Source organism: Hippocampus bargibanti, linkage group LG17, assembly GCF_051943395.1.
Source record: "Hippocampus bargibanti isolate YZ-2025 linkage group LG17, ASM5194339v1, whole genome shotgun sequence".
In the NCBI taxonomy this organism is placed as follows: domain Eukaryota; kingdom Metazoa; phylum Chordata; class Actinopteri; order Syngnathiformes; family Syngnathidae; genus Hippocampus; species Hippocampus bargibanti.
Window position 1 is genome coordinate 10282247 of NC_142750.1, and position 24131 is coordinate 10306377.

The 24131-nt window shown below is 41.6% G+C and overlaps 2 protein-coding genes and 1 long non-coding RNA gene across 6 annotated transcripts; 1 reads left to right on the forward strand and 2 right to left on the reverse strand.

Moving 5' to 3' along the window:
• Positions 1-1216: 1216 nt before the first annotated feature.
• On the reverse strand, positions 1217-13027 carry elac2 (elaC ribonuclease Z 2). The gene is made up of 23 exons (XM_089019232.1): positions 12522-13027; positions 12401-12451; positions 12133-12268; positions 11732-11789; positions 11576-11644; positions 11357-11473; positions 11199-11254; positions 11047-11105; positions 9555-9627; positions 9220-9332; positions 9002-9100; positions 8771-8909; positions 8574-8659; positions 8203-8324; positions 7029-7122; positions 6498-6636; positions 6382-6420; positions 6130-6239; positions 4722-4821; positions 3916-4036; positions 3636-3714; positions 2151-2295; positions 1217-2002 (listed from the first exon to the last, which is right to left on the reverse strand). The coding sequence occupies exons 1-23, from the start codon at positions 12830-12832 to the stop codon at positions 1814-1816; spliced, it is 2505 nt and encodes an 834-aa protein (XP_088875358.1). The 5' UTR covers positions 12833-13027; the 3' UTR covers positions 1217-1813.
• Positions 5119-9573, forward strand: LOC148885679 (uncharacterized). The gene is made up of 3 exons (XR_016118111.1): positions 5119-5484; positions 9214-9350; positions 9435-9573. It is a non-coding gene; the product is annotated as an uncharacterized LOC148885679 (long non-coding RNA).
• A 574-nt stretch (positions 13028-13601) lies between the features above and the next one.
• map2k4a (mitogen-activated protein kinase kinase 4a) lies at positions 13602-23696 on the reverse strand. 4 transcript variants are annotated; one of them, XM_089018436.1, is made up of 13 exons: positions 23115-23696; positions 22100-22135; positions 20612-20644; positions 18421-18523; positions 17534-17708; positions 17336-17455; positions 16676-16795; positions 16544-16595; positions 16155-16282; positions 15481-15558; positions 15250-15398; positions 15053-15098; positions 13602-14980 (listed from the first exon to the last, which is right to left on the reverse strand). In XM_089018436.1, exons 1-13 carry the CDS (start codon positions 23257-23259, stop codon positions 14867-14869), a joined length of 1299 nt encoding a protein of 432 aa, XP_088874562.1. In that variant the 5' UTR covers positions 23260-23696; the 3' UTR covers positions 13602-14866. The 4 variants fall into 4 exon arrangements, with proteins under 4 accessions (XP_088874562.1, XP_088874565.1, XP_088874564.1 ...); XM_089018439.1 differs by having other exon boundaries at positions 20599-20644; positions 23115-23255; XM_089018438.1 differs by lacking the exon at positions 20612-20644 and having other exon boundaries at positions 18421-18511; positions 23115-23694.
• Between the last annotated feature and the right edge of the window lie 435 nt (positions 23697-24131).

Here is a 24131-nt window from a genome sequence, read left to right on the forward strand (position 1 = left end):
GACATTGACAAATAACATCTCGTGTCATTTGGCGTCCATCATTGGACTGCCAAGTAACGTCTGCTTCTTGAAATGTATAATAAAAACACACAAATACCCACACGCACCCTGAGAGCATAGCTTAGGCAAACGCCTCGTGCCAGTACATTGAAGCCTATCGAAAGGAGCTTATTATCATTCCGGCGACCTTTGTAGCACTCTTGAAAAGTCTCAGAGCACGAGTATCTGACGGTGTCACGCCTCGGTAAACAGCTCATTTAGGAACCGGCGCATTTGCATCATCCATGAACTATAAATAAATATAATTAATATATTTATGGTGATATTTTGTTTTATTTTTAACATGCTTCAGACCCCAAATCAAAATGTCATTCATATGTCAGGTTTGTGGTGATATCAGTGTCACGGTATCAATGCATGTTTACACAGTTGCAGTGTTTAAAGTCAGACATTGTTTTTCACAATAAAAAATAAATAGTCATAAATATATTAAAAGTCCCTCGATAGTATTACGGAAGTGTTAAGGGTTATTTCTCCTTGGCATTGCAAAAAAATCCTCCACGACACTTACCTGAGCATTTTCCAGAACACTTTTCCGCTTACAATAACCATGTTAATTTGTTGTTGTAACATGAATAGCACGATAGAAATAACAGATGAACTTACACAAAGCAGAATGGTCATTCCTCATTTTTGACTCCAGTAACTGGACGTTCAGAGCTAAAACGGTGCTTGGGCGCCCTCGATTGGACGGCAAGGAAAGTGCATCAGGCAATCAAAATTGGGAGGCTGATGGTGTGGGAGAGGAGGCAGAATGAACGTTCCTGGATTTATTGAATTAAAGAATTACATCTAAAATGTATACTTCATGTTGCTACTTTAGAAACATCACGAAGTCCAGATTACTCACCCAAAATACACCATCGTCGCGTGAACGAGGGTAGCATCATCAGTGTTGCTCATAAAGAACAACCAGGTGAGCGAGGACCCCACTTATTAGGTACCCCAGCGTGTGCCTGATTTAATTGACCAAATAGGTACCCAGCGTGTGCCCGACTTAATTTGTCGGTTACTTGCCACAGCCACAAGGATTTCTACGTTCATTCCCACCACTAATGTTAATATTTGCAACAATGTCTAACAATCCTGGATTGTGGGGATGCCATGAAAATGTTGCTGCAATTAAGTTTACACAAAACAGACAATAAGCCAGTGATTCTTGTACAATTTCCTTTATAGTGCGCATTGTTTTCAACTGATGAATGACATTTAAGCTTTCAGGGCACTTTGCATTTCATTATTGGTGTACTTTGTGTTAAGGGGTCACAAACCCAAAAAATAAAATTAAAAACACACTTCAGTCTATTGAGGTAGTCAACAAACAAACTAAACATGCAACTAACTGTCACGCAAAAAAACATAATTGTACTTGAATTCACTCATTTCAAATTGGGTAGAATGGTCATGATGGAGGTACACAATAATAGTGGAGCACAAACTAAAAAATGTCATCATATTAACTCATGATAGTACAAGTTCGATTTCCCAGTTGCTGCCATAAAAAGGTCAACTCCATGCAAAACAAATTCGTTCACGCAAAGGCAAACACGTTTTTCAGCAACCAAAAAAATAAAGAGCAAAAGTGGTGTCTTGGTGACAAGGAAAATATGTACGAGTTGAAGAATCTCATTCGGATAAAAACAGCAATTTGTTGTCATCTTCTGGCCTGTTAGCTAGCGTGTGCCTTTTTAATCTTTATGGATGTTTGCTATTCGGCGGCGAAGCGCTGCTTTTTTTCCATGGCGAATAGTCATCAGCTGCTCTTCAGTCTCTTGGCGTGAAGTACAACAGAGGCGTCATGCTCTTGGCCGCCGTCGCTTGTCCGTTTCTGCTTGAGCTCCCGTCGCTCTCGTCTCTCCTCCATTTCCTCCAGATCCTCGGCGAACAGTGTTTTGAGTGCCGGGATTAGAGCTGGGAGGACCTTCAAGTCTCCCAGGCGTACCTGACCCATACAAATGGACCAATATCATTATTATAGTGAACCCCCGTTTATGATAGGGACACCCATCCCTGACAGTTGAAACGCGTTGTCACCAAACAATTGAAAGTGGTATTTAAAGACAATGTCGGCGGGCAAACAGTCGCCTCACCCGCATGTGGTCGAAAGAGATGCCCACTCGCTCGGTGAAGTCGTGACTGAAGAGCGGGATCTTGGCGTAGCGCTGGCTGAAATGATTCAGCATGATGAAGTCGGCCTGCATCCTCATGCCCACGTCGATTGCCTGCGATGTCGTGCTATCGGGGCCAGGAAGAATACATTAACAAACACTGAAATAGATACATTTGTAAAAATATTAGCCACTTCAAATAATTCTTTGAGCTGATTACTATGATTTTGGCTCCGGAAAGCCAGCACATTTTAAATTCAAAGATAAGAATATGGTACATTGAAATCAAACCATCATTATTTAATGACGAAAGCCAAAGTGGCAGAGGGATGAAATAGTGTGATGTTATTGTAGTAAATTCAAGCTAATATCTATACGTCTCATATCTATACATCGATAAATTTACATCTATAGATCCATACATCTATATCTAACGATTTATACATGTATAGATCTATATGTCTATACATCTAGATATAATAAAATATTAATAATAATAAAATAATAATAATAATAATAATAATAATAATAATAATAATAATAATAATCATCATCTTCATACATTTCGAAGCACCTTTCAAAACTCTCAAGGTCACTTTACATCCCATCCATCCATTTTCTGTACCGCTTATTCCTCATTAGGGTCGTGGGGGGTGCTGGAGCCTATCTGGTGTCTTCGGGCACGAGACGGGGGACACCCTGAATTGGTTGCCAGCCAATCGCAGGGCACACAAAGGGACACACCTACGGACAATTTGGAGTGGCCAATCTGCCTGCCATGCATGTTTTTGGAGTGTGGGAGGAAACCGGAGGACCCAGAGAAAACCCACGCGGGCCCGGGGAGAACATGCAAACTCCACACGGGGAGGCCGAACCGGGACGTGAACCAGCGACCTCTGCACTGTGAAGCCGGTGCGCTAACCACTCGACTACCGGGCCGCCCTGGTCACTTTACAGTCACAGGATAAGTTTTTCTGTGGGTGAGCAGTGGCAGCCACACGCGCCAGCGTTCACTCAACCCGGAATAACTCAAAAAGATACAAAGCTAGCTAGCGAATATAATGCTCTCTAGCTAGCTAACTAGATAGCTAATATGTTTCCTGACTCAAATACATAGCTAGCTATCCACATTGCTAATAGCTCGCTCTCTAGCTAGCTATATAGTTAATAGACAGCTTGCGAGCTAGATAGCAACCTAACTCGTCGAGTTGCAAATAGCTGAAGAGTTGCTAGCGTGCCCAGATAAAAAAGGCTAATGTCAATCACAAGAGCCGTCTGTTGCCATGGTAATCACTGTCTTCTTTTTGTCACACACACACACACACACACACACACACACACACACACACACACACACACACAATCTATAAATCTATATCTATACATCTATATCTATACACCTACACCTATGCATCTCTATCTATCCATCGATTTTGTTTGCGACGACAGCGTGAAGTTTATCCCAACCTGTGTCGTTTGTCCTCCGCTTCCTCCTCCAAGCCGTCCTCCAGCGTGGCCTCGTGGATCAACAAGGTGGCCTTCTTCCCTAAAAGGCATAAAACAAAATGGTGGCGAAAATGATGAGAGACCTGTACAGGAATATCAATCAGTCAGTCGCCATCGCCTCCGTCTTGGCTTTCTGCTGCCACTTTACTGATGAGGACACCCGAAGGGAAAGGACGGTATCGTCTTCCATTGACAGGAGGAGCATTGTTTGTTTACGTTAGGGCGGTGCGAATGGACTCACCCATGCGCACCAGGGCGTCGCACGGCATGGTGTCTCCGGAGAAGACTGCCTTCCAACCCGACTGGTGAGTGAGGCTGCAGGCGAAGGCGTTTTTACAGTGACGAACTGTGCACGTCTCAAACTGATAAGACAATAAAATGTTGGTGTTAGTGCAGTCAACAGCAAGTGAAAAGAAAAGAAACACGTCACAAAAGAAGAATTACAAAAAAGCAGATGGGTCAGACTTTTTTTTTTTGAAGGATAAAGTGGCAAATGATTTGGGGGGAGGTGAGCTGTGTGTAAACACAACAGCCGTCGGATTGGATTTGGATTGGATTAGCCTTTATTAGTCTCGCAGTGGATACATTTACATTTCACAGTAGCAAAGTTATGAAAGGAATGACAGTAGAAAAACCAAATACAGGACAATATTTTCTTCCTCACAAAAATCTGATTGTAAACCTTTTTTATTCTTTGCTCATCAAAAACGCAAATGAGTCAAATGACGTTTGAGAGAAATTATCCAATTATATTTCTTGAGGCATGTATATTTTTAATTCAGAAACGTTTTAAATGTTCAACAACTTTACATCATCAACTATGCCATCAAACTGACTCGTCAGGTAAAAAAAAAAGATGTGGGTTAAGTGAACGCTGGTGCGTGTGGCTGCCCCTGCTCACCCACAGAAAAACTTATCCTGTGACTGTAAAGTGACCTTGAGAGTTTTGAAAGTCGCTTATAAATGACATATATTATTATTATTATTATAAAGAGAATTTGTTCAACTCTTTATATTCATTTTTTTTTTTGTTTTTAAAGACGTCACCTTTTTCAGGGCGTTGTCCTTCAGTAATGCCTCGATCAATGCTTGCGTCCTTGGTTTGGGAGTCTCAGCATTATGGCGTAGGATATCGTTTGGAATGAAGCTGAAAGAGAATAAGGCTTTTCATAATGGGCGGGTAGATATACAGGTAACATCCGACTTATATATATATATATATATATATATATATATATATATATATATATATATATATATATATATATATATATATATATATATATATATATATATACACACAGTAAAGTCTCATTATAAGCAGTACTATCGATATAACGAGACTTTATTGTGTGTGTATATATATATATATATATACACACAGTAAAGTCTCATTATAAGCAGTACTATCGATATAACGAGACTTTATTGTGTGTATATATGTAACGGAGTTGTGCACTTAGATTATTAAATTATGAAGGAAGTGACGCAACGGCGCACAGTGTGGCACTATGTCCCGCCCATAGTTTCCAGAACAATCTCGAGGAGATTCAGGGTGAGTCGCAATTTTCTGTTGGTCTTGATTAACGCGCATTTTCATGACAATATCTTATTTTGTTTCCCCTTTTTTACTGTCTAGTGTTATCTAATTAGTTCCCTTATTCATTTCGAGTTCAGATTACTTTTTGTGTCATTATTTACTTCACGTTTTGTCGAGTGGAACTTAGGAATATGCGCTTTTCTATCGCAGTTAATCACAAGACGAAACCCATGCGACTTCACCCATCCCTTCTGCCATACTGTGTTGCAGGTAATAATTGTTTCATTTCGTTTTTATTGAACAATATTTAGTTTCTTGTGTCGTGTTTCATTTGCCCGTGAGTGTCCGTGGCTGGTTGAACTGTGCGCCAGCCATTACAAGCGCACCATGTGTTCTGCCGAGTCTCCGCCCATGATGCGTTCAGGGACATCTTGTAAATAACAGTGAACTTGTGTTGTATTCTCTTTTTCTGTAAATAACCACTATACGATCACACGTTGTTAATTCTGTTTTGTTATCTACAATGTTTTGCATTTGAGAACAATCTCGAGGAGATTCAGGTTAATCACAAGACGAAACCCATGCGACTTCACCCATCCCTTCTGCCATACTGTGTTGCAGTGTTGCAGAAATAAAAGAAATAAAAAGACACATCCACGAGTCTCGTCTTCATTAATACGGCAGCATCGTGGGGATGAAGACAGTCACTGTTGTGACACCCGTCACATATATATATATATATATATATATATATATATATATATATATATATATATATATATATATATATATATATATATATATATATATGTCTGTATGTGTGTGTGTGTGTGTGTATGTACACACACACACAATATATATATAAATGCTGCTGAGTTGAAAATATCTCCAGGCAAAGCTACGCTAATGTCGTACTTGATATGATGGAGAATCTCCTCGCAGCCGTCGTGATACTGCCGCAGCCAGCTCAACATGTCCCAAGGAGCAAGCAGTGACACGGGACTCCAGGCCTTCCCTAAAGTCGCCTAAGACACCACCAGTGGGTGCCATCAAACAAACGGCAATATGCAGGGTTTCAAAAAAATAATAATAATAAAATGAAAACAATTTGTCTGGCAAGGTAATATGGTTGCCGAAAGAAAGTATCATGAATTTTTTGGGACGCACCAGGGCACGCTGTCTTTGGTACAGCAGCTTGACCAGACCCTGGCAATGAGGCAAAACCAAACGTTTGTACACTTTTTTGTTTTGTTTTTCCATGACGTGCTTTAGAGCCACCTCACCGTGTGATGGTCGGCGTGCATGTGTGACACAAACACGGCCGAGATGCGCGCGAGAACCTCGTCCACGCCGTCGCCATAGTGTCTGCACAGCTGACCGAAGGTCCCCTCGCCGCAATCCAACAGCAGCGAACGATCCGGACTAAACAGGAAAAACAACGCTTATTATTGAAATTGCTCATTTTGATGCTATAACTTATGTTATAAAGGTCCACGACAATACCACAATACAGTAAAGTCTCGTTATATCGATATTCAAGGGAGTCCGAAAAAATATCGATATAACCGGGACGATCGATATATCCGACCCTGTTTGCATGTAATTTTCTCCGTGCGTGCATAGAAATATTATCGATATAACCGGGACTATCGATATATCCAATATCGATATAACGAGACTTTACTGTATTTCAAGAAATGTTATGATTAATTTCCATGTGATGAAAGCAAGATGGTGCAATGCCCTCAAACGCAGGCAAGGAGAGCCATTTATTAGCAAAAGGCTTTTTTCAGCTTGTGTTTGTTCCCACCAACCTGATGTTGACTAAAGTGCTGCTGACGTTTCGGATTTTCATGGGCAGGGCGGATCCAGTTCCCAGGAAAACAAACTCAGGATATTCTGCTTGTCCTACACAACACATAAAAGACAAAAATACCATCAATACAATAAGATCTTTGAAATGGTTTGATCCCTCCCACGCTAAAACCCATTGAAGACATTTTTAAACTAGTCCTACTTTGGATGAGAAAAATTGAATGAGTAATAAAATTTTCAAGTTGTAGTCCAATGAAAAAGAGACCCATATAACAAAAGACACTGTATATTTTTTTTAAACAAAATGTCAAACAAAAATCATAAAAGGTCAGCTAGCTTCATTCTAGCATTTGAACCAATACACCACAGACAGGCTCACAGAACATTGACGTTGCGGTATAAACCGTGAAACAAGTGCACCTTTGTTTGCAGATGACACATCAACATACTCAACAAGAGATAATTTTGTGTATCTTTGAACAACAACGTCAGCTAATTCTTTTTGCTGCTAACTGCCATTGACGAATTTATTCGTGAATTGAAAGTATGACGTACAATTCCATTCCCAAATTATTATTTTTTTTTTTCTTGCTTGGGTGCCAATAAAGCGCTGGCCAGACTTCTGGCGATGTTTTCCCCTTCCACAAGGGGCAGTATTCCGCCCAGTTTCCCATGTTAGCGCTTTGTTCCAGCTTCAGTTGTTGTAAAAGCGCTATAAAAACCAATATGTATGTATTGCATTGTATTTTGGACAGTTGCCCTCATTTCAAGCTCATATAACTCCGGACCACATAATTTAGGAAATAACTCTTTTTCTCTGATGAAAGAAGAGAGTCTGAGGTTTCTTACGCTGCATGGAATGTTTATGTCGTCCTAAAACTCAATATTCTGTGGGTCCTGGCACTGGATTGCACACATTATTGCACGTCTGGCAGTGAATGAGTTAACAGGTTACAGGGTGCATAAAATAGTGACATTAAAAAAACGTTTTGTTTGTTTGTTTGAGGGGAGTATAAATCAGTCCACCACATGCTCCCATACTGTCGATGGCTCGTGGGCTAATATCATATGATTGACAATCGTGATTTCTTACGCTGCATTCAATGTTTATGTAGTCCTAAAACACAATACTCCGTGGGTCCTGGAATTCGAGTGACAAATGACAAAACTCACCAGCAGGCGCTGCCGACGTACTTGAGCGCAAATGACGACATTTGTCCACTTCCTGCAAAAAGTTGGGGACATCATTGGCCTCTTTGACGAACTCCTCGTGATTGCAAGGAGGGATGGCGTCTCTAAATCAAATAAAACACAAGAAGACATATCCCTTTTTTTAACTTAGCAGTCATTTTTCTCTTTCGCATTGACACAGAACTCAATGAAATGCAACATCGGCAAGTTTGTGTGCACCTTCATTGTCAATTTTTCAAATGGGACAGACATAATTGCTTTTAAAAAAACAGGGCTGGGAGAAGCCAGCGTTGTGCTTCACTGCCCTGTAGTGTCATTCCGCTATTCCCTTTCACATACAAGCGCAGACTGACCTTTGCCACTCGATGACCGGTCGCAGCTGAAACTTCATCAGGCATTCGGCTCTCACCGTGGACGTCTCCAAAGATGCCCGAGGGTCCTGTCGGCATGACGACAAATAAACTATTTGTCACAATGACGCTAGCGGGAATGGTGAACAAAAACGAAGAGAGGTGGACACAAATGTCCAATCGAAAGTCGCGCTTGTTACTTTCGGCGTGTAGGTGGTGAGGTGCGGGAAGACGTCAGGGTGGATCATGTTGAGCTGTGCTTGGATCTTGTAGCTGCGGACGTTGTGGGCGGAGCCAGAGTGCTCGTTCAGGATCAGGTGCTCGGTGCTAGCTGGGAACCTGTGGCAGAGGCAATTCATTTGCAAACTGGTCACTTATCACCATTTTTTGGACTCTGTCTGTGAAAGAAAATGGCTAACAAGAAAATGCACCTTTTCATCCAGTCTTGGTATTGACCCGTTTTCAGCAGCACTTCTGGGGTGATGTGCACAACGAGAGCAGGGGGGTCTTCCGGCCCCCCGTTGTGATACCTGCAGGTGAGGGGAAAGCTTATGTGTCTGGATAATTTTTTTAATATATATATTTTTTAGCTGCTTCAATAGTTGCGAACTCCTTTGCATTGACATGTGCTCCTTCCACTTAGGCTGACCTTGAGAAGTGCGGACTGTCGCAGAGAGGCGTGACAAACTCCTCGGACGGACACTCCGCGATGACAAACACCAGCCCCGGATCGGTGGGCGTGCACACCTGCTCCGGTCGGATCTGACGGAGAGAACAAAGGTTTATTTCAAATCCCCCACATTGTGGTTTGGGAGTTTTGAGTCATTGCTTCCGACAGTCAATGATACGATTGTTTCTTTGCAGATATTCTGGAATGGGCGAATGATTCTGAGGTGATGCAGACACCATTGCAACAACATAATCATGATTTTTTTTTTCCCAAAGTGGACAAGTTGCGAAAAATCCCGTGATGAAAAAACGCACCTCTTTGCCATCATATATGATGCTTTTCCCGCTCTTCAGACTGGCAATAAGTGGACCGATTGCTGCTGTCCCACTATGAGATGAAGAAAAAACTTTTCTTTACTTTACATACAAAAAAAACAACAAATGAGTCAAAGCCAAATACAAGACCACAAATGCACGTCAATCCATCACACATCTTTGAAAATTATCTTGAATGGGGCAGAAAATAAAAAATGTGGAATTGATTTGCTGCATTAAATTTGAATCTGAATCAAATTTGTTCACGGATTCTGATGCAGTATAAACATGTGCTTAAACAGAATAGTACTTGATATGCAACCGTGTTTGTACAGACACTGTCCTACTTACGAACATTCGTGTTGCGAATAACGGTACATAACATTTTTTTGTAGTTACATATGTAGTATTCTCTCCAGTTGTACATGTACATAACTTTATAGATCATATAGTTCATTAAATATTTATTTTTCAGCACAAACCAATACAAGTTACTTATACAAGCCTTAAAGGACAACCGACGTCTCCGGACAAGTTGTGTCCATAATTTGTAAAATGGCTTCAAATGACTTCTACTGAGCGTAATTTACAAATATTCCACCGCATATAGTTATATTTTACATTTTCAAGACTCGCGCTGAATATTCAGGAAGTCTTGTTTTTGAGTTGGTGACGAGTCCGTACGTGACGTCACTAAAGGACCGTCCTTGACCGTAAAAAAGACGCATTCTCGCGGTCCTTCCATCACGTCAATGTATTTTGCTGTACTTGTTTGGTCTGGGGACCTCGTGTTGCACCCAAAAGCCGCCAGAAGGCCAGAAGAGGGCGTCCAAGCGCCATATAAGGAATTTATCAGCCTGTGGAAGCGGAGGTGGCCACTGGAGGTCGGCATTTTGTGCCTCTTTTTTTTGGGGTGAGAGATTTTCCCCCAATGTTGCCTCAAAATGGCACATATAATTATTTCATCGATTGCAAACATGTATGCTTTCCTCTTCAGAACTATTTGAATCATATTCATAACTGGATGTGTAACAAGAAAGCATATTCTCCGAATCTGAAGCCATTGTTTTGATTCTACAGCAATGCAAGACGTCTTGGGGTGACGTCACGAAAGGGGGGCGGGACTTTCTGAAAATGCCCAATTCGCAGCTCAATTTTTTTTGCAGATTTTGGACACTAAGTCATTTTTATTGGTGTTTTGCATTTGACTAAAAATATCATACTGCGTGTTTTGGGTATTTTAGATGCTATAAAACGTTTTTCTGGTGTCAGTTAAAAAACAAAAAAGTGACGTTGGTTGTCCTTTAACACACTTAAACATACATTCCATTCAAAATATAGCACTGAAGCAACTTCTGAATGAATTCACCTTACGAACAACCGTGCGGAACGTATCTCGTTCGTAAATTGGGGAGTGTCTGTATGTGGATATTTATAAAACACACAAATCCATGAAACAAGCTTCCTCCGAGGAGGCCCAAAAGTAACTCACACGGGAAGTCCAAGTTCTTTGGCCTCGAGCACCAAGAAGTTGCCTTTCTTGGGATGAAGCTGGAACACAACACAAAACGGCAGTTGACTTCAAGAGGTGACACACAAACGTGCACACGCAGGCACGCGCACACACACACGAATTTGCCCTACTTTGCATATGAAAGCGACCACCAGCGACGGGTCTCTCGTCACCGTACTTTTGTCGCCTGCAAGAAAAATTACATAGTCGTTAGCAACAAACATCGTCCAAAGTGCAACAGTTCAACAGGAAGTCATTTCAATTATGTTTAATACACGTTATAAATCACCTGCTTTGTTTTTGGCATTATCGGGCTGGCCTCTCCAGTGGGAGGTCGGGCTTGGGGAGCAGCTACGTGCTGGAGAGGGCTCGCTATTCTTATTATTATTATTATTCCCTTCTGAGGCTTTCGACACAAAGGGTGACGAAAGAGAATGAGCGTTAGAAAGGCCAGAAACGTCCTTGATTACTGAAAACACGCATACTGAGTTTAATGGTTCTAACTCACCAAAGATGGGAACTTGCATAACAGTCATGGTGTCATCCGTGTAGGTTTGGTCAGTGTAGGGACGAACGGCTAATGAGGGGAAAAAACAGCAACAGAAAATTCAAGGCAGAAATTAAAGGAGAAACTAGTCCAGATTAGCAAAGGCAGATGACGTACAAAGTTTGATGCTGTGCAGGGGCCCAGAGAAAGTCTTGATGGCCTTCACATAGCTCTCCTTCAAACACAAATGAGGACGGTCAGCAAAACATATGCACTGAACTAATATACTTAACACAAATGCACAAACAGCGCTAACAACAAAAATGGATGTCCAGTATGTTTCTTTTTTGACGTTTTGGCAATGAGTGGAGAAAAATATCACACAGATTCATTAAAATTCCAAGTAGTGGCAAAAATGTGATTTATAAACACACACGCGTGCACACATAAACCACCTCAAACATCGCGTATGCGGTCTTTCCAAAAAAGCAGAAGCAATAGGAGCAGAAAATTCTGAAATTGCAAATTTTCACAAGCACTTGTTAGCGTTCCAATTTTTATTCGAGGGTCTTTTTCACCAGCTGAGGGGGTCCGGAGAGAACGCAGTCAGGGACGCCGGTGTCCTTCAAGGTGAGGATCATTCCAGAAAGCCCGCCCACGTTTTCCCAGCTCATTCGGGTCAAGAAGATATTGTCCAGTCTGGATGCTCGCAGCCTGGAAATGGGAGTGAGAAACAAGACCAAACACTGTCAGTGTACCAAAAATATGAACAAAAATTGACTGGTCGCCCAGCCAAGTCGTTATTACAATAATAAGTAATTATTATAATAGGATAATCGATTTTACTTGTGTTCGTGCATGAGTCTCTGCGTCCCTTCTCCACAGTTGAACAAATACCTGTCGAAGACATCAGACATAATCAATGACACCATAACGCGTGTTCGTGACGGCTCGCACACGCACCCACCTGTTGTATTCCGAGAAGACGTAAAGTGACGCAGCGTTGTCTCGACTTCCAGCGCCGACCACCTGCAGGTACACGGTCGAGGGGCCGTGCACGTCGCCGCGTTTGTTTCGGATCTCTTTGCTCTTCAGCTTCCGTAACGGCTTCGCTTGTTGCTTGGCGGGCCTCTTCTCCATCTTGTTGTTGTTCTTGTTGTCGGCCATGGAGTGACAAGATTTCCAGGCAGGCCGCAGTAGAGGACAACGACGCTGGACGAGGAGAAATTGACGGGCGGTGGCGGACACGCTCAACGTGACCGCACTCAGCACGTTCATAATATTTAGAAACCCGTCAATAGAAAAACGCCGTTATGTGGATTCTTTTAGGTCAAACATTTTGCAGCCTTCATCCAGGGGAAAAATGACCTCATAAAACTTTCCGGGTGGCCGACAAGCACGCTCGAACCATGGACTATTTCAGAGTTGACAGAGGGACATGTGAGGCACATTACTTCCGGAACGTGCTGATGACGTAAAGAGGATTCACCCAATGGCTTCGCGGATTTCCTTCCCCTCTGGGCTAGTCGAACATGAGGGGGAGTGGTTTGACTCAAGGCGATAAAATGTAATGCCATTTGCGGTATGGTGGAAATACCTGTACGACCAAATCGGAAAAAAGTGCTGCATTAAAAAAATATATAGACTATTATTAAATTAACATTAGAAAAGCTCGCTTGTTACTGAACTATTTGTTAAATACGTTAACTAATAAAAGATATATCCATTGGCTAATAATTCTATTACATATGACTAATCCAGTACTGCCGTTGTATTGATGAATACATATCAAGTTACTTTTATAGATTTTAAACATTATACATAAATCGTAAACATCAGACGTTTTGTAAATTGTACACACCAGTCGTGGCCACTGATGCTGTCCTTCCCAACTTGGACTCATTGTACAGGGCAGTACTATGGCATAAAGACTCCTTTGCGCATCACACAAGAATATTTTTACACTGTTATTGCACTGGTCATACATATATTTTATAGGGTGGAAACAATCAACACATAACATGAAACAACACATAACATCAAAGCATATGGTATTGATTATTCTTCTGGTCTTTATTTAGAATTTCTCAGGATATCCTGGTTGACATATTTTACAACTTCAGCCTCTCACTTCAGGCTCGTAAAGGACAACCGACGTCTCCGGACAAGTTATGTCCATAATTTGTAAAATGGCTTCAAATGACTTCTACTGAGCATATTTTACAAAGATTCCGACGCATATAGCTATATTTTACGTTTTAAGACTTGCGCTGAATATTCCGGAAGTCTTGTTTTTGAGTTGATGACGAGTCCTCACCCTACGTCCCTGAAGGAACGCCCCTGACCGAAAAAAGGACACATTGTAGCAGTCCTTCCATCACGTCAATGCATTTTGCTGTACTTTTGTCTGAAAACGTCGTGCAGGACCAAAAAGAGGCAGAAGAGGGCGACAAAGCTCCATGTAAGGAATTAATCAGCCTGTGGAAACGGGCTGATTAATTCCTTACACGGCTTTGTCACCATTTTCTGCCTTTTTTGGGTGCAACATTTCCCACCCCTGATGCCTCAAAATGACACGGAATAAATTCTTTAATCGATTGCAAACATGTATGCTTTCTTCTTCAGAACTATTTGAATCATATTCATAAATGGATGAGTAACAAGAAAGCATATTCTCCGAATCTGAAGCCATTGTCTTGATAATCGAGCAAGGCAAGACGTCTTGCCGTGACACCACGAACATGGGGGTGGGACCTTCTGAAACTGGCCACTTCCGGTTCCAAACTGAAGTACTTTTTAGACACTTTAAGTCATTTTTATTGATGTTTTGCATGTGACTAAAAATATCATATGTTTTGGGTATTGTAGATGCTATAAAACGTTTTTCTGATGTCAGGAAACAAAAAAGTGACGTCGGTTGTCCTTTAACTTACTTCTGACATGACAAGTGTGAGAGGAGACCTAACACTTGATTGCTTTCAAATCACACGAGTACATGCAGTAAGCATGTTTCCAGCAGGAGGCAACATTTACTATTTCTCAATAATAATAATAATAATAATAATAATAATAATAATAATAATAATAATAATAACAATTAGCATTCATCTGGATATAGTCGTTATGTTGTGTCACTGAGACACACGCACATCACAACGATGCGTGTGCGTTCGTATGATGTGAAAGAGATGATCATGTATTCTTTTTATTATTCTTGCAGATTTGCTTTGTTTTGCGTCTATCTTAAAGTCTTTATTGTTGCAATTAGGTGAACGAACGGATGTGTGCACGCATTCATTTTGCTCGTGGTCATCAGTCCATGTACGAAGGAGAGATGGGAGAAGCCGGCATCTGATCCAGAAGTCTGCATACGTAAGCTGCTACGTCCACAGGACGCTCCTCATACATCTGAATAAACGGATCTTTCTGGAAGCAGACACACAAAAACGGGATGTAAGAATGCATGGTGTCACATGTTGATAGCCAAAGTCAACTCACCAGCAGCTCTTTGTATTTTGGCCTTTTGGACTCGTCCTTAGTAAGGCTTTTAAGACAGGAGAAAGTTATCATTATAAAATTGAAGAGTTATGTTTATAGGACACCATTTTAGCATACTGTCTACTCACAAAACCTTTTATTTTTGGAGTAATGATCATGACATTAATAATAGGGACAAAAATAGATCGCCTTCTTACCACACGTTGACAAAAGAGATGAATTTGGGTGAGAAGCGCCTCTCGTCAGAGTTGCTGAGTTGCGGGGGGTCCCCTCGGACCACCTGAGTCAGCTGATCAAACACGCTGTTCCATTTGGGATACGGGAAGCGCCCTGTCGCCAACTCGTACTGCAATGCAAGCACGTGCACGCACATATAAAGAAGAAATACTTCTGGATAGCCATCATGCCGCTCAAGGGTACAAGCTCACCAATGTGATTCCTAAACTCCAAACGTCCGAGCGCACGTCGTAACCTTGCCGTGACGCGCAGGGGTCAATTCGTTCGGGCTGCAAAACAAACAAACACACACACACACACAAACAAACAAACAAACAAACACACACACACAAAAACTTTAATATTGTGATCAGAATGTCCTCTTTTAACAACAAACTAGCTCAATGACTGAACAGCACCTCTATAGGTTGAAGTCAAGTACTGCATGATCACAGAGAAATCCCGTATTTACGTATGTACAGTATAAGGCACACCTAAAAGCCTTAATTTTCTTCAAAAGACAGACTTATACACAGGTGCGCCTTATATGTGAAGTAATATTGAGCCACAGCAGGTCTCGCAACTACTGTCAGTCGCCACTGACTCCATTTCCCCCTGTAGAAGAAATAGTGCTTAGCCCCAGCCTCTACTGTAGCGCCTTATAATGCGGTGTGCCTTATATTTGGAAAATGTATTCATTCATATATTATATTTGGAAAAAATTTTTCATTCATTGAAGGTGCGCCTTATATATGTAAAATGTTTGAAAATACACCATTCATTGGAGGTGCGCCTTATACACCGTAAAATACGGTAATCCATGGAGCAGGGAGAAGCTAGCATACAGCAACAAACACATCCATTCCGGAACCAGCGTGAGACTTACAGCCATATATGGTCGGCATCCGGCATCGCGCGTTTTGGCGATGGAGTCCACCAACTGGCCGCTGATACCGAAGTCGCACAGTTTGATGTTCCCGTTTCTGTCCAGGAGAATGTTTGACGGCTTGATGTCTGAACAATAACATCAAATACATATCGGTTAATTCATACATCTGGACAAAAGGAATAACTTTGAAACCTGCACACGGACGGCTTGGTGCTCGGGCCTCATTAACCCTTTCAGGGACAGCGGTTATGACAGTGGACATCTTATGTTATCAAATTTCAGGTTGAATGAAAGGGTTAATCATCAAAAGGATCCCATTATAATATGTTTGCAAATTTCCCCATTTTGGGACTATTAAAGGCTTTCTGATTCTGAAGGTGTCTTACCTCTATGGATTATTTTCAAGTTTTCTTTAAGATGGTTAAGTGCTTTCACAGTCTGAAAGTAGGAAAAAGGAAGTTATAAAAGTTAGGGCGGAAAGACTGACGATGGTCACGACGGCAAGGTAAATAACTCACGGCTAAAGTAATTTTCCCCAAGATTTCCTCAGGAATGACATCGTCTAGTGAGCAATACACAAACTTGTAGAACTTGTCTAAGGAGGTAGCCATGAGTTCCATGCAGATCCAGCAGTCACCCTACAACACAGGTGTCAAAGTCAAGGCCCGCGGGCCAAATCCGGCCCGCCACATCAATTTTTTCGGCCCGCGAAAGCAAATCAAACTTGTTAAATTCCATGATGATTGCTAAAATCTGAGCCAAAATTTCATATTTTTGGATGTCAACCACAATAAAAGTCATTATTCTTGACTTCAGATTTGAAAACAAGTTATTCATTAATTTGCTGTGTGCTCTATATGTAATATTTGAAGGGATTTAAACATTCTAATGGGTTCCCCAAATTCATAACGGCCCTCGAGAGGAAACCATTACTACAATGTGGCCCGTGGCAAAAAATAACTTTGACACCCCTGCCCGACAACATGAGGAAGATTCCACAACATTTTGGTTCAACAGATGTTGCAACATCACAACCTTCAACGTAGACCACATCTGGAAAATATTCACGGCTCTTAGCCAGGCAAACTTTCTTGGAGTGACAGAAGGCAAGAGACGGTACTAGAAGATAGAAGGGTCCTATTTGTGGGTGTTTACACGAGTCCGTCCAAGACACCGACCTCTCTGAAAAGAGCTCCGTAGAACTGCACAATGTAAGGACAATCGCTGCTGCGCATCACCACGTCCAAGTCCATGAGGAGCTGCTTCTGCTCTTTCTCGTCCACCGTCGAGCGGATCCTCTGGAAAAGAGGGAGATGATTGTCTCGGAATGATAATTTATTTGAGGGCGGAACCAAAGGGAAGACGGGTGCGGCTACCTTAACCGCCATGATTTGGTTGCTGGGCTTGTGCACCATTTTGTTGACAGAGCCGTAAGCCCCGCGACCGATCTCGCCCAAGTCCTTCAGGTCTTCTGCCGTAAAGTCCCAAAGCTGCTCGGGTGACAGCTTCAGCTTGCCAGATGACTCGATGCTGTGTGTTCGCAGCCTCTCGCTAGGGCAGGGAAAAATAACATGTCACATGTATATGTAAAAAAAAATATCATCTTCAAAAGTTGAATGGTAGGTAGGAGGTAACTGAACTGTATTGACTTCCTGTGTGAAGTTTGCATGTTTCATTAATATTTAGAATTTTAAAAAAGGGGCATCGCTGTTCTAAATTTACTCATTCACTGCATTTCACAAATTTATTCGGGAATTGAAAATATGACGCAGAGCGCCATTCCCGAATTGTTTTGGGTTTTGTTTTTTCATGCTTGGGTGCCGATAAAGTTCTGGCCATGGCCTCTGGCAATGTTTTTTTTTCTTTTCCACAAGGGGGAGCATTACCCTTTTTTCCATGTTAGCGCACTGTTCCAGCTTCAGCTGTTGTTAAAGCGCTATAATAAACCAATATGTATGTTAGATATTTTGTACAGCCGCCCCCATTTTAAGCTGAGATAACTCCAGACCTATATAACTTAGGAATTAACTTTTTTTTCTGATGAAAGAAGAGTGTCTAAGGTTTCTTACGCTGCATTGAATGTTTATGTAGTCCAAAAGCTCAATAGTCCGTGGGTCCTGGAATTCGAGTGACTATGACAAAAACCCTGGCACTAGAGTGGTCACATTTTTGCGCATGTGTGGCAGTGAATGAGTTAAATGTTGACGTGAATTATGACTTTTTTTCCAAGGATGACTGAAGAAACAAGGTGTTTGCGTCTCACATGTGCGGGTTCTGGAAGGGTTGTCCTCCCGTGTTCAGTGTGAATCTGGTGTTGGGTTTGACGGGCGGGTTGGCAAAGTTCAGCTTGAGGGCTTTACGTTTACCTGCGGGGTGAAAAAAAAGTCGATCAAAGTCAACAACTGTCACCATGGATCATGAAGGCATGAAGAACATGAGGCAAATAAAGGATGAGTGAGGGATGCTCCATGCCGCACTGACATTAAGTTAGTGACCACGCAATAACACAACAACTTTATTTCAGCCTGCGCTGACACAGGCAAAGGAAACGAGCGCTATCTAAAGGCAGGAAACGTCAAGTCATGCTGCGTTCAGGTTCCAAACTCCCAAAATAACATCAAACCACCATTTCAGTCAGGACCAAAAGAGTTAACTTTGCCACTGTTCTTTGACTTTTTCTTTGGCTTTGGAAGAGAAGAATATAGACAGGAAGTGAACGTTTGTAACACACGAGAGGGGACATTCAACTCATTCACTGCCATTTCCAAATTTATTCGGGAATTGAAAATATGATGTGGAGCGCCATTCCCAAATTTGTTCAGGTTTTGGTTTTCTTGCTGGTGGGTGCCGATTAAGCTGGTCAGACCTCTGGTATTTTTTTTCCCCTTACACGAGGTGGCAGCATTTCTCTTTTGTCCATGTTAGCGCTTTATTACAGCTTCAGATGTTGTTAAAGCGCTATATAAATCAATATGTACGTACATTGTATTGTATTTTGTTCAGCCGCCCCCATTTCAAGCTCATATAACTCCTGAGGCATGTGATTTAGGAATTAACTATTTTTTTCTGATGAAAGAAGAGAGACTAAGGTTTCTAACGCTGTATTTAATGTTGATGTTGTCCTAAAACTCAATATTCTGTGGGTCCTGGAATTTGAGTTAAAATGACAAAAACCCTGGCACTGGAGTGGACACATTTATGCACGTCTGGTAGTGAATGAGTTAATAATCACTGGAATTTTCAATGTGTCTGACACAGATAGTCACTTAGTGTGGCGACCTCATTAATCATGAAATCCAACAAACAGTAAATATTATTTTAAGGAGTTGTGAAAATGGTCTCTGTGAGCAACACATTTTAAATACTGTATTGCCTCTTTACACACCAAAAAAGGTCAAATCCTGCTTTGTGGGGACATCTGCTGGTCATGTTTTCTTCCGTTTAAGTTTCCTCTGCGTTTCTCAGTGAGCAGGGTTTCCTGCTGGCAATCATAATCCACAGTATGTGCCAGGAGTACTTCCCATCTTCCATTTGTTTCCACTAAGTATTACCTTCTGCTGAGCCAAGAAAAATGATGTTCCACATTGCGAAAAATACACATGGCAGGCTAATTAAACACTTTAAATTGTCCCAAAATGTGATTGTGAGCAACAATGGTTGTTCATCTATGTGTGCCTTGTGATTGGCTGGCAACCAGTTCAGAGTGTACCCGCCTACTGATCAAAGACAGCAGGGACAGGTTTTAGCAGATCCAGTGACCCTTGTAAGAAGAACGTCTGTGTAAGCTCTCAGTCGTAGAGGAGTGGTCCATCGATGAAAAGGTTTCTTCAGCCGTCATCTGTACTTCTTTGAAGGTGTCGGACGTTTCACTTCTTATCCAAGAAACTTTGTCATCAAACTAAAGTCTTACTGGTAGTTTAGGCCATATATATATATATATATATATATATATATATATATATATATATATATATATATATATATATATATATATATATATATATATATATATATATATATATATATATATATATATATATATATCCCTACTGTCCAGACATGGCGGTGCCGGACTCCGCTATGATAGGTCCCTGCTCTCAGGTTGGGGGGAGCAGAGGACTACTCCCTGCACCTCCACTGATGACTTGTAAGAAGAAGCAGATTAGAAAATGGATGGCTTAATCTTATTGTGGCAGTCTTTGAAATGGTACATACATTGATGAATTGAGTATAATAGGTGCAGAAAATGAATGGAAATTGTGCATTTCATCTTGTAGGCTTCCAGGAAGCAGACAGGTCCCTTGCACAAGCCTGCTCTCAACATGGATTAGCAGCGAGCAGCAGAACACACACACACCCACACGAATATTAGAAGTTGTGAGCGCTTGCACAGACACACGAAAACCCGTGCACGCACACACACGCACACATACACGCTCACATGTTGGTCTTACTTGGGGGGGCTCCAGACAGGTTAATCTGAAAGCCTGAATGTGAAAACACAACGTTTACTTCCTGCTCAACTATTTCTTGTTTGGATCAACATGCACGTGCAACATCCAACATGCCCAATGTGGAGCGGTATGGTTGAAGCGGGCAAACACAGGTGAAAAAAAGATATATAATTTATCGAAAGTGACCAGAGGGTGTTCTCCTTGTGGCCAGTCTCACCGTTGTTGCGCATTAGCGAGCGTTAGTTAGCAGCATGGAAGAAAAAGTCAAAGTAGGATGAGAAAACATAGAATCATCATATTATACAGGAACACTGAAAGTAGTCTCCGCAAGAAATCATCACCACCAAGAGCTCCACGCCCTTGGGTGGGGGGGAGGACCTCCGACACAAATTTACTTCAACTTGTAAACCAAAGTAGAAAAGTAAAAGGTTGACTGTCATCACCACGTTTGATCAAGAAAATATGCTCACAGCTCGTCGCCCTAAAATCACGATTGTTAATGATATCAGGCTGCGAGCCATCGACAGTATGGGAGCATGTGGTGGACTGATTTATACTCCCCTCAAACAAACAAACAAAACATTTTTAATGTAACTATTTTATGCACCCTGTAACCTGTTAACTCATTCACTGCCAGACATGTGCAATAATGTGTGCACTCCAGTCCTAGGGTTTTTGTCATTGTAACTCAAATTCCAGGACCCACAGAATATTGAGTTTTAGGACGACATCAACATTCAATGCAGCATAAGAAACCTTAGACTCTCTTCTTTCATCAGAAAAATAGAGTTAATTCCTAAATTATATGGGTCTGGAGTTATATGATCGTGAAATGAGTGTGGCTATCCAAAATACAATGCAATATATACATATTGGTTTATATAGTGCTTTAACAACAGGTGAACAAAGCACTAACGTGGAAAAAAAGGAAATACTGCCCCCTTGTGGAAAGGAGAACACATTGCCAGAGGCCATGGCTTTATCAACACCCAAATAAGAAAAAAACAAAACCAGAACAAATTCGGGAATGGCGCTCTACGTCATATTTTCAATTCCCGAATAAATTCGGGAATGGCAGTGAATGAGTTAACATGATAAGCTGTCCACTGGAGTGGGGACCACCGGTGTCGGGGATGAGGCGGCCATTGAATATGATGGCACTGATTGGCAAGGAAAGTAACGATCAAGTCAAATAAACAAGGTTGTTGTTAATAACATTTTTTTTGTTTACGGAAAGCTGGATGAGCATTGTGCAAGTTGTGTTAATTCCCAGTTTTTTTTCTTATCGGCTTATTCAGATCACACGTCAGGGTATTTTCTTCCTTTTATTGTGGAGACAAGATCAACATGCAACTATGTAACCAGAGAAATCAAGTCGCCGTGTCAATAAAGTGAAATTAGTCAAAGATCAGAACGGGGTCAGTAGGAAAGCTCATCTGTTGTTACCTTCTCAAACTTTAAGTCAATTCAATGAAATATGAGTATTACCTGTTTCACTCTGACACCGCCAGCACATGTTGGCATCTGAAAAGGGGAAAATAGTTCATCAGGTTCCTTATTTCACACTGCGGGTTTAAAGATAAATGTTCAACAAAGCTTCAAATCGTATGAAATTTAAAAAGAAGACATTTTAGGATCAATTTATTAATTTCAGATTTAATCAAGGAATATGCGTAAACTATGAAGAGCCACGGTGAGAACTGTCTCACTTCCTATCATATCTGATATGAAATGCTGGCAACCGGTGTGGCCGTGAATTTTTTGGGATGGTTTGGAGTGTCAATAAAATGGACTTGTTGTCCACTCAAGTGCCATTGAGTGTGTTCAAGTGCCTCAAGAATGAAGCCAATTTTAGACACAACCTGAATGTCAAGGGTGTTGCAGTTTAATCGGAAAGGACTGCACAGCAATTGAGGTAGTAAAGACATCAATAGGCATTGTAAACAGATGTTATTTAAAAAAAGACCCCCCCCCCCCCCTTGGACACCACTTTCATTGATGAAGATCTGACATGTCATGAAGAATGAAAGTATCTCAAGGCCCAATAAATGTACAATATACCAGTCATTTAGGGAAATTCATTACATTGTGGCTCCAACAAAAAGAGAAAAATGACCCCAGACACCAGTTAGACGGATGGATGTTCTTTTAAGTAACAAATACAAAGGATGTTCCAGAATGACCACAACGTCGATGGAGTAGCATCGCGTTCAGAAAATATTTGACCACGGATTTGTTTTGGTATCGCGCAATTTTTGAATGGAGTTTAGTAGAATTGTTTTGAACGAACGGGTAATGCGATATATTGTAAATATTTGTTGGTTGGTGATATTTGACCCGACGACCGCTCCTTGTAACGCCCCCTCCCTCCGCGAGAATGTTCTCAGTCCAGGAGAGCAGCCGGTCGGAGCCCCCCGAGGCTAACACCCGAGCTAGAGTTCACCTTCGCCGGCATTCATCCATCCGTCCACTGGCTGACTCACTCGCCCACCCACTCACTCACCCTGCAGGCTGCTCACGCTGCTAATGTGCTGCAAAGGCGGGTGATGGCCAGCAGTGGTGGCGTTCACCGTTCCGCCGTTGTTACTGTTGGCCGCGGAGGTCTTGTTCGGACATGGACTCGTCATTGTCGTATGTTTAAATTCCATCAGCGGCGCCGGGTCGGCTGCGGCGGCTGTCTGGTTGTCAAGCTGCCTGTCTGCGCTCAGACGCCTCTGATGTTTCGGTCCGCAATCAAAAATGTCCGCTCCGCAGCACCATGCAGCCCCCGGGAGGCTGTTGGTGGGTGCGGGAGGCGGCAGAAATGGAGAAATGGTGGTTGAAAAACAGCTTGTGAGGAAGCTAGGTACCTATGAAGCAAGGTGGCGCTCACAACATCAGCGAGGCGAGGCGAAGCTAAACTAAGCTAAAGCTAAGCGAGGAAGCTTGCAGCGATCAGCTGACCAAGTGACATTGACATCTCTTACTCCCCTTTCTCTTTTTTTTTCACACTAACAAATCTTTTTTTCTAACTAAAAGTATTTTTTTCATTCAGTGACACTGTCATGCAACATTGCCCTGGACATTGTTGTATTTTTTCATTCGACACTTTAGAAATATAATTTGCTCAATTTTTTTTACATGCATTGTGTTGATATGTGGTATATTTTTCAATTTTGACTTAAACCGCCCACGCGCACTTGCTTGCTTGAACACATTATTAAAAACGGCCATAATTTTGTTCCTCACTTGGTTTTGAAAACACTTGTTATCCACTTTGTTTACATTGATGTATATTTTTTTAAATTAGAGACGTTGCTTTTTGTTTTTGTGTTTTTTTAATTGTCCGCACATGCCATTTGATCAAAACAAACTCAGAAGTGAGTCTAACAAAACTTTAGAAACGTATTAACGTTTTTCGACAATGGCAAGGCTTTTGCACTGGCTACCTGGTTGACGTTTGACATGTCAACGCCTCACAACACGAGCGAATCACACTCTCGATAACCAAATAACCCGGAAGTAAGGTTAAATATAAACT